Source organism: Lutra lutra, chromosome 15, assembly GCF_902655055.1.
Source record: "Lutra lutra chromosome 15, mLutLut1.2, whole genome shotgun sequence".
In the NCBI taxonomy this organism is placed as follows: Eukaryota; Metazoa; Chordata; class Mammalia; order Carnivora; family Mustelidae; genus Lutra; species Lutra lutra.
In genome coordinates this window covers 69571709-69581012 of record NC_062292.1, presented here as the reverse complement: position 1 = coordinate 69581012, position 9304 = coordinate 69571709, and the positions used below count along the sequence as shown (strand labels likewise).

The following is a 9304-nucleotide window of genomic DNA, read 5'->3' as shown; positions in this document are numbered from 1 at the left end:
AGCAAACCAGGGAGCCTGATGCGGGACTCGATCCCAGAACTCCAGGATCATGACCTGAGGCGAAGGCATGGCTTAACCAACGGAGCCGCCCAGGCGCCCCAATTCCTTCCAGTTCTAATTAACAGAAGCTGATTACATTTTCCTCATAATCATCCCTGCACATGCAACCTGCAAGAAGCCCTTTGAAACCTTTCTTGCTCTAGGAGAGGTCTAAGCCAGGACAGCTCCGCTTTCCTTAGAGCTCTGCGTCAATCTAGGACGCCCGCCTTGTCTGCGCACTACTTGAGCTGGAAGACGCAGGAAGACGAGCTTGGCACAGAGCAAAAAGCTCAGGCACCCAAACCTCGGTTCTACGTACAGCGGGCCCTTGACAAAGTTACTTCTCTCTCAAGCCACAACTTGCTATGAGAAATTATAGGAGTCATGTCAAATGCCTGAACATCCAAGAGTTACTCAGTAAACACTAAATCCTGCTCCCGTCTACGCTCAGCACAGGCACGTTTCAGGAGGGGACCGCCGGCCTGAGTTCTGGGTCCACACCCCAAACCGTCCTGCTTTATTCACCGAGGGCGGCTCCATTACTGTATTTGAAGTGAACTCCTCGCCCATCAGCCGCTAGGCCAAGGCAAGCAATCCTGAGCTGTGGTGGTGCGACACCCTAAAGACTTCTGTCTGTTTACTCGTCCGAGAGCGAGCGGGCGAGCGCACAAGCGGGCGGAGCTGCAGGCAGAGGCGGAGCGAGAAGCAGGCTCCCCGCCGAGCAAGGAGCCCGATGCGGGGCTGGACCCCAGCACCCTGCGCTCCTGACCTGAGCCGAAGGCAGCGGCTTAACCGAGCCCCCCCGCCCCCCGCGTCCCGACACTCTGATCGTGTCGGAGAGACACTCCCTGCTCAGGGCCCTGCAGAGACGAGGGGAAGGACGTTTAGGAGAGCGTCGCGTGACCTACATAAACGCAGGACACAGACGCTGTCGGAAATGACACCCGAAAAGCCCCACGCCAACCCTCAGTGCCTTTTCAGCCTTTCGGCTTCCAGCCCCTCGTGGGTCCCCCAGGCCAGTGGGCGAGTCCCGCGAGAGCGGACAGAGCAGCCCCCGCGCAGAAGCCGGCGGGCGCGACTCTCCGCGCTCAGAGCTCCAGCTGGGCCAACCGGTTAGTCACCCTCACCCGGGTCCTAGCCAGGGCCTGGCGGTCACGCGGGAAGCGGCTGCCCAGGCGGCTGCGCCCCTCCCCCCGAGGCCTCGGAACGCCCCGGCGCCCCCGCACCCGCAGGGCCGCGGGGTGGGAATTGGAGTCCTCCCGGACCGGCCACCGCGGCACCCCGCCCCCCTCGGTAGCCTCCGACCAGTCAGCGCGCAGCCTGCCTCGAGGCGCTCCCATTGGCTCCACGTCCTGCCCATCATCCTCTTGCGTCCAATCAGACCCCAGAGCGGACAGAGCGCCTCGAGGCCGCCTCGGCCAGTGCCCGGCGGTCGGCCGCCGCTTCCCGGTTTTGTTTTCCGGCCTGTGGTGCGCTCGTCTGACCAAGTGACGGCGGGAGAACAGGCACTTCGTGTCCTCCGGTCCCAGCCATCGCCGTCCTTCCCTGAAGAGCCCCCAGACTCTCGGGAAGATTTGCTGTCGCTAGGAGAAACTGAGGCAGGGAGGGCTGCCCGTGCCTTCCTGCAGTCCGGTCCGCGGACGCCTGGGCTCCCAGCCCCCGCCGTGGCTCTCGGCCAGCGACAGGCCGCTTCGCGCGGCCGGAGTCAGGCCGGGGGCGGGGCTTGGCTGGGCCGGTCCAGGATGCGAGATCCTGGAGGGAGGAGGAGCGGCGGTGTTCCGGGCCGCCCGCGGGCTGGGCCGGCTCGGCGGGGCTGGGCTCTTCGGGACCGGCTAGGCGGCGGTGGGCCCGTTCGTCTGAAGCAGAGAGAAGGCCGGAGGCGAGGTCCCCCGGGGCGGGGGGAAGGGGCAGGTGGGGCAAGGGGGTGACGGGAGAAGACCCCCGGGGGCCAGGTGAGTTAGGGGGCACCCAGCAGCTGCGTGGGGAGGGTGCGCTCACCCTCCTGCAGCTCTCCCCGCAGGATGGACTTCCGAACCCCCGACCTGCTGGACGTGTGGCTGGAGCCCCCAGAAGAGGTCTCAGCAGGAGCCTTCCTGGAGCTGGGACTCCCCTGCCCCGCCCCAGAGGTCTCAGGGCCTCAGCTCCGAGAGCCTGGAGGCTGGGAGCCCAGCGGGGGACGGGGCTGTGTGAGTGTGAGGCACGCAGGTGGGGGTGGGCCGAGACACAGCTGCGAGGGGAGTCATCTGGAGACCGAGCCTCTAAGATGTCCCAGGACACGGGGAACTGAAATTGAAGCGGGGCGTACCTTGGTCTGATGGCGCGCCGCTCTCCAGAACTCTCCCCTGCACACCTGCGTGCTCTCTCACACCGTAGGGCCTTCAGGAGAGTGAGCCCGAAGACTTCCTGCAGCTGTTCATTGATCCCAATGAAGTGTACTGCTCAGAGGCATCTCGTGGCAGTGACAGTGCCATCTCCAAGGACCCTGGCCCCGCACACAGTTCCCCAGCTCTCTGTGAGGTTGTCTATGAGGCAGGGGGCCTGGAGAGGCGGCAAAGGGAAGCTGGGCCGGCTGTAGGGCTCATCTCTCTCCAGCTAGGTCAGTGTTCTTTGTGGGAAGGGGAGAGTGGCCTTTCAGGTCCAGCCCTATTCCCGGGGCTAAGGGGTTTCCCCAACCTGTGCCTCTCCCCAGGCCACGCTGCCATTAGGGTCTACTCTTCCTCTCCTTTCTCCTAGCCACCTGTGTCTCCCTCAGGTCCACGGAGCCCACCATGTACGGTGCCTGCTGCCTGCTCTGTCGGGGAGCTGCCCCTCGCTGCTCATGCTCACACGCTACCCAGAGTGGGCGCTGTAAACCCAGCGCCTCCCACGACCCTGGTGAGTCTTGGCCAGCAAAGAGACGCACCCACACAGATGGGGTGAGGGACTGAGGAAGGGAAACACTCATGCTCACCCTGCCCCAGTTTTTGTGGGCCCTGAAGATCAGAGAGGCATGAGCAACTCTGAGAGCACGAAAGGACAAGGGAGACAGAAGCCTTTGGAAGTAAGGTGGTGACGACTCAAATAAGGAGAAGGTGGGATGAGGGAATCTGGGCAGAGGGCCTGGGAGAAAGCCCAGATCTTGTGTGCAGTTTACTCAGCCACAGGTCAGGACACGGAGTGGGATGGGCTGGCTGCCTGGGGATTCAGCCTGCTAGGAGGCACCGGGTGGAGAATTTTCCGCCAAAACAACTGTGCAGCTGCACCCACCACCTGGGGGGTAACACACAGGTGCCTTCGGAAGACTGGCTGCTCTGCTTTCTGCAGTAGGGGGAGAAAGGGGTCTTTCTCAGGTCACTGTTGACCAACAGTCACTGGAAAGAAGTTCTAGTCTTCCTGCCAGTCTGTGGCTGAAGCTGGCCCCAGGGTCCAAGCCAAGCAGCTCAGAATTGAGGGACCTTAAAAAGTCTGATGCTTCTAGGCTTGCTTTCCCATCAAAACACTGGGGAGTTTGTGGCTTCAGGGGAGCAAGGGATCATCGGGAAGAGGCAAGACGACAAGAAATGGCTTGGCTAAATGCCGAAGGCCATCAGGAGCCAACAGCAGAGACAAATTCCTCTGAAGTCAGAGTGAAGCACAAGTATTTCAAAAAGGAGCATCGGAAAGGCAGGTTCCTCGGTTGACAGGCTCAGGTTCACCAGATGTCATCTACCTGCCCCACATACTGTGTTACGAGAAGCTAAGTCTGGCGACCCTTGGGAGTTCTTTGTGAGGAGACCAAGCTTTAGTCTTGAAAGTGGGGCTCAGACCCTGAGGGCAAATGGGTCACTGCTCCAGGGAGCTCCCTGACGTTGACCCTGCTGAGACAACACACTGCCCAGTGAAAGTTAATGGGCAAAAGGGAATCATTTGCTTGCTGTGAGATCAAGCAAACCCTGCCTTAGTGAGTTCCTGTCTTCAAACACCCTTTGGAATCGGGGAGGCACGCACCAGAACAAGCCCTCCCTAGTTTGCTCAGAGTGCCAAGGTCCTAAGTCTGGGGGCAAAGCATGTAACATAAGCCCTGCTCTCCCTTCACAGCCCCAGGAGGCCTCTCTGGCTTGGCCCAGGGCCTGTCTGGATGAAGTTCCCTCCCTCACCTCATTTCATGGTTACTTATTCCTTAGTACAAATGGGAAACTCTCCAGGTGTGTAGGGGGCGTGGCCCTGGGTAAAGGGAAAGGGAAGACCCTCTCCCCCTCATCGATTTTCTCTGTTCTCCACCAGCTGCCCTGTCAAACGTTGTTCCTGACAGAGGAGGAGAAGCGTCTGCTGGGACAGGAAGGGGTTTCCCTGCCCTCTCACCTGCCCCTCACTAAGGTAACATGCTCCCCCAGAGAGTATCCCAAACCCACCCCAGTGGCCCCAACATGGCCTCTGAAGAGCCAGGATTACAAGAGCACGTGGGGAGTTGAGGCAGGTGAAAGGCCCAGCACTGACACACCCGGGGCCCCCAGGCAGAGGAGAGGGCCCTCAAGAAGGTCAGGAGGAAGATCCGTAACAAGCAGTCGGCGCAGGACAGTCGGCGACGGAAGAAAGAGTACATCGACGGGCTAGAGAGCAGGTATGTCTGGACTTAGTGTCTTGCCCCCTGTGGGCCACGTTGGGGGACTCCTTCCTTACCAAGGCAGGCCGGGTCTGGGCCCATGTGACTGCAGACTGTCCTACCTTTCCGCGCTCTCTAGAGCAGCTGCCTGTTCTGCACAGAACCAGGAACTACAGAAGAAAGTCCGGGAGCTGGAGAGGCACAATATGTACGTGACAGAGGACAGTGCGCCCCGGGGGGAGGGCGTGTGGCACACAGGGCTCATTCCTGGCCCGGCTCCCAGGAGAGTGGACTCTCCATTCCTCCTCCTCTCTCTGGTGCACCAGCGCTCTGGAAGCTCAGCTCCACCAGCTGCGGACGCTCACTGCCCAGACCTCCACCAAAGCTGCCCAGACCGGCACTTGTGTTCTGGTACTACCTACTTCCCATCTGCCCCCACCTCTACCCTGACACCCCCACTCCCAACCATACCCACCTTCCCATCCCCAAGGACTGCAACTGCCCTCTGTTCATGCTGCCCTTGGGCCCCTCCTTTAGTGTCCCCACAACCCAAGTGTCCCTTTGCTTTCTCCAGATCCTCCTTTTTTCTCTGGCCCTCATCATCCTGCCCAGTGTCAGCCCCTTGCAGGGTCTCCAGGAAGCTGGCACCAATGATCACCAGCCACAGGGAGGTGAGGCGGGGCAGGGTGGGACTCTGCTTTCTGGGGGTAGTCAGAAGGTGGGAGGTCGGTCCCGTCCTATCTAGGACCCCCCATCCAAGGGAACACTCTATTACTGCCCACAGTGATTTCCAGAAATATCCTGACTCACAAGGACGTGACAGAAAACTTGGAGACCACAGCGGTAGAGCCCGGATTGGAGGGGCCACCTAGGGCCACGGGTGTCATTGGCTCAACAAGGAACCTGCTGGAGAAGAGGGGAGGGAAGACAGGCCCCAGTGGGCATGTCAGAACTGTCCTGCATGCAGATGAGATGTGAGCTGGAACATTTCCCAGGCCACTTCCAACCACAGTAAGGAATCCAGGATCCCCGATGGCTCTTTCCCCTGGGATTCCTATTCGGAGTTCTTTGGCCTCGGGGTCTGAATCATTTCAGGACACTCTAAGTATCTGTACCCTGAGGCCCAGGCTATGTGATGAGGCATTTCAGATACTTTTGTTATACATCTGCAATTTTATTTTTTGGGGGGGTTAGGGTTGGGGGCAAACAGAGGTTTTGGCTGAGAAATAAACTTTTTTGCTGAAATTTTGTCCTGAAAATTTTAAATAAGTACCAGAAAAAGGGGAAGATAGGTAGTTGGTACACTGGGGCCTAAAGCTGCTATCCCATTTCTGCCACCAGGACTTCCTGTCCCAAACCAAATTATAATAGAGAAGAAAACTATTCTGTATTTTGCTCGTTAATGATCTAGACAAGAGACAGAGAAGTAGGTGCCACCACAAGTTCCCAAGAACAAAAGGCCCAAGTCTGTCCATTCTACTGTCTGTGTCTGAGGTACAATCCCTAAGGCCCCTATCAAAAAGTGGAAGGTAGCTATATGGACTCGATTTGCTTCCGGACCTTTTCCAGAGCTTTTCTGTCCAGCTGTCGCTGACGAATGATGACAAGGCAAGCAAAGACCAAGGCCACACCCACGATGGCCCCTTCAAATTTCCAGAATAAATGTTGTTCCATCAGAGCTGAGCGGCAGCTAAGAGCAGGAAGAAACAGTTATTTCCAGGGAAGGCTGAACCACCTCTCCCTCCAATCTCCCTTCTAGTGAAGCCTAATCAAGGCTTTCTGAGAGAAAAGAGGAAGCCACAGTCATCCTTCTAACGTGTTTACCCTATACAAATCCCACTTGAATCTGACGTTCAACTTATTTTCTAGTGAGGTAAACAGAGCTGGTATTAACCAATTCTACTGATGAGAAAATGAGACCAATGATGAAGTGCTGAGGATGAGAGCTGGAACGTGGATTCAAATACTTTGGTTCCCCCGACCCCCATATACCACACGACCTCCAGACAGAAAGATGTGGGGCTATTAGTCTGCCTAACACCACAAGAACAAGACGTGATCTAGAAAGTTCCAAGATGAGAAACAACACTTGCCTTTTGAATTCATTCCTCTTAGATGAGCTGCATGTGATTTTCTCCACATACCCTGTGGAACCACACTCAGGGGTGGTTTTCTGTCAGAAGAAAAGGACCAAAGCACATGTCAGGAAAGGGCAGCAGAAGCAGAAAGACTGCCATTCAGAAGCGCCAGGTGTCCACCTGCTACGGCTCAGAGCTGATGGGCAACAGAGAACCAACAAAGAAATTGTTTATAAGGATTGTCTTTATTTGACAGAGACAGCAAGAGAGGGAACACAAGCAGGGAGAGGGAGAAGCATGCCCCACTGAGCAGGGAGCCCGATGTGGGGCTCAAACCCAGGACCCAGGGATCATGACCTGAGCTGAGGGCAGACACTTATCGACTGAGCCAGCCAGGTGCCCCAAGAGAGAGTTCTAATGGGGATGGTGGAGGTACTGGTTGCGTGATCATTAACAGAACACTTCAGAGGCAACAGTCTAAGAGGGACAGATTCCAGAGCCTATGGGATTAAAAATGATCATGACCGGGGTGCCTAGCTGGCTCAGTCAGCATTTGAGTCTTGATCTCAGAGTTAGGAGCTCCAGCCTCACATTGCTGTAGCGCTTACTTTAAGATATTTAGGGGCGCCTGGGGGGCTCAAATGGTTAAGCCTCTGCCTTCAGCTCAGGTCATGATCCCAGGGTCCTGGGAGGGAGCCCCGCATCCGGCCTCTCCCTCTCCCTATGCCCCGCCCCCAGGCTTATGCACCCGCTGTCTTGCAAATAAAGTCTATTAGGGAAAAAAAAAAAAAAAAAACAAAAACACACAAAAAAACCCAAAGCCGGTTTGTAATAATTATAGGTTAAAAAAAAATCTTCAGGGGCGCCCGGGTGGCTCAGTGGGTTAAGCCTCTGCCTTCAGCTCAGGTCATGGTCTCAGGGTCCTGGGATCGAGCCCCACATCGGGCTCTCTGCTCAGCGGGGACCCTGCTTCCTCCTCTCTCTCTGCCTGCCTCTCTGCCTACTTGTGATCTCTGTCTGTCAAATAAATAAAATCTTAAAAAATCTTCAAAGAGTTAGAGTAAGGGCACATGAACCTGGCAAGTGGCAGAGAGGAGAATGTCAAGCAAGAGCCCAGATCCCCACAAGAAGGGGCACGACCCTGAGATCACCACCCACCACCCAGGCGCCCCTAAAAGTAAGGTTTTCTTTAAATGAATATGATTATTAGCCAAATATTACCATTAACTTAGGAAATGGCACATTTTCGGAGGGAAACCAGTTCAGGGGGACACACAACGAGACTGCAAGGAAAAACACCGAAAGGCGATGCTGGGGCACACGCAGGCAGCGGGCAGCGGGGAGGGAGCACATACTCACGGCCTGGAAACGGGAGCACGGCGCGCACTCCTCTGCCACCGCGAACTCTTCCACCAGCCAGCACGGCAGGTTCGAGGCGCCCACTGCAACGGCAGAGAAAGGCCAGCCCCAGACCTCGTTCGGAAAATGGGTCTCGCGAAGGTGCGGCCCACCCCACCTCCCAGCACCGCTGACCGCCCGCGTCCCCACCTGCGCTCCGGCTCGGTGGGAGGACGGGGGCCGGGCCGGCGTACCATCACCCACCTGACAGCTTCTCCGCGGGCGCGGGGACCTCGGCCTGGCTGCAGCCGGAGCGAGGGTGGGGGACGGGGAGGCACAAATCAGAAGCCAGAAAACAGGGAAGTCCCCACCTCCGCGGCGCCGGATCCCGCGCGCCCTCCCCCCACCCCCCCTGCCCCACGAGGGGCGGGGACGACGCGGTCCTCTCGGCCCCTCTGCCCTCCGCCGCTCCTCACCAGAGCTTTAGGGCGAAAGCGCAGAGCAGCCAACAGAGGTGGCAGCCCTGGGGGAGGCACCGCCTCCCTCCGCCCGCAGGCATGGAGCGCTCAGGGTCGCGCCTGTCGGGGCGGAGGGACTTGCGAGACCGGCCTCGTGCCTCGGCCGGGGCGCTTCCGCCGCAGGCTCCGGAGGTCCAGTCAGGGCTGCGAGAAGCCGACACTGCCTCTCAGGGCAGAGGCATCACTGGGGCGTCCCCACGGCCACGGCAGGAAAAGGCATCACGCCTTCGTTGGACTGGGCTTGAGCTCGCTTCCTGGGACCCGCACGGCCCTCGGGAGAGGCCGCGGGGCGGACGGTCTAGCTCCTCGTCACCTCCGGGGCCGTCCCGGCCGCCGCCATTTTGCTCCGCGGAGGATGCCGGGCCCGCGTTGGGGGGGAGGGGCGGGGCGGGAGAAAAGGCCGCAGCGCGGGGAATGCCGGGACCTGGGAGGGTTCCCGCGGCTGAGTCGTTCCGCGCAGGCGCGCGAGTCTCGGCCCTCCGCAGGCGGCGAGTTGGGCAGAGGCCGCTTGGCCGGTGTTCGCGGCGGCCGGGTCCTTCTGCGTGGCCGCCCACTGGCCCCCTGTGGGCGAGGTGAGCAGCGACACGGAACCGTCCGCCGCCACCTCCGAAAGCGCGGGGATGTCCCGCCGAGCCTCCATCCGGCCCCGTTCCTTCCCGGATGGTCCCGGGAGCGAGGCGCCCCCGCACTTCCCCAGCCCGGGGCGTGGTGTCTCCGCTCCCCCGGCCGAGCCGCCGGCGCCGCTGCTCCCGGACTGTCCCCGGGCCCGG

General features: G+C 59.2%; 2 protein-coding genes across 5 annotated transcripts; one reads left to right on the top strand and one right to left on the bottom strand.

Annotated features, from left to right (window-relative positions):
* Positions 1–1802: 1802 nt before the first annotated feature.
* Positions 1803–5845, top strand: CREB3L4 (cAMP responsive element binding protein 3 like 4). 2 transcript variants are annotated; one of them, XM_047704193.1, is made up of 10 exons: positions 1803–1950; positions 2048–2225; positions 2413–2635; positions 2792–2913; positions 4282–4374; positions 4512–4618; positions 4740–4808; positions 4927–5011; positions 5175–5271; positions 5385–5845. In XM_047704193.1, the coding sequence occupies exons 2-10, from the start codon at positions 2061–2063 to the stop codon at positions 5576–5578; spliced, it is 1155 nt and encodes a 384-aa protein (XP_047560149.1). In that variant the 5' UTR covers positions 1803–1950; positions 2048–2060; the 3' UTR covers positions 5579–5845. The 2 variants fall into 2 exon arrangements, with proteins under 2 accessions (XP_047560149.1, XP_047560150.1); XM_047704194.1 differs by having other exon boundaries at positions 1804–1950; positions 2060–2225.
* On the bottom strand, positions 5787–8896 carry JTB (jumping translocation breakpoint). Of its 3 annotated transcripts, none has more exons than XM_047704220.1 (5): positions 8493–8896; positions 8281–8318; positions 7900–8120; positions 6694–6773; positions 5787–6290 (listed from the first exon to the last, which is right to left on the bottom strand). In XM_047704220.1, exons 1-5 carry the CDS (start codon positions 8573–8575, stop codon positions 6134–6136), a joined length of 579 nt encoding a protein of 192 aa, XP_047560176.1. In that variant the 5' UTR covers positions 8576–8896; the 3' UTR covers positions 5787–6133. The 3 variants fall into 3 exon arrangements, with proteins under 3 accessions (XP_047560176.1, XP_047560177.1, XP_047560178.1); XM_047704221.1 differs by having other exon boundaries at positions 7957–8120; positions 8493–8895; XM_047704222.1 differs by having other exon boundaries at positions 8038–8120; positions 8493–8887.
* Between the last annotated feature and the right edge of the window lie 408 nt (positions 8897–9304).

What these genes read in the sequence shown, in the direction of transcription:
- JTB (XM_047704220.1), bottom strand. Translation starts at nt 8,575, where the DNA reads ATGCCTGCGGGCGGAGGGAGGCGGTGCCTCCCCCAGGGCTGCCACCTC. An exon ending in GCCCGCGGAGAAGCTGTCAG is followed by an intron (nt 8,121 to 8,280) that starts GTGGGTGATGGT and finishes CTGCCGTTGCAG; the next exon opens with TGGGCGCCTCGAACCTGCCG. An exon ending in TGCCATTTCCTAAGTTAATG is followed by an intron (nt 6,774 to 7,899) that starts GTAATATTTGGC and finishes TTCTTCTGACAG; the next exon opens with AAAACCACCCCTGAGTGTGG.
- CREB3L4 (XM_047704193.1), top strand. Translation starts at nt 2,061, where the DNA reads ATGGACTTCCGAACCCCCGACCTGCTGGACGTGTGGCTGGAGCCCCCA. An exon ending in CTCACCTGCCCCTCACTAAG is followed by an intron (nt 4,375 to 4,511) that starts GTAACATGCTCC and finishes CGGGGCCCCCAG; the next exon opens with GCAGAGGAGAGGGCCCTCAA. An exon ending in TGATCACCAGCCACAGGGAG is followed by an intron (nt 5,272 to 5,384) that starts GTGAGGCGGGGC and finishes TACTGCCCACAG; the next exon opens with TGATTTCCAGAAATATCCTG.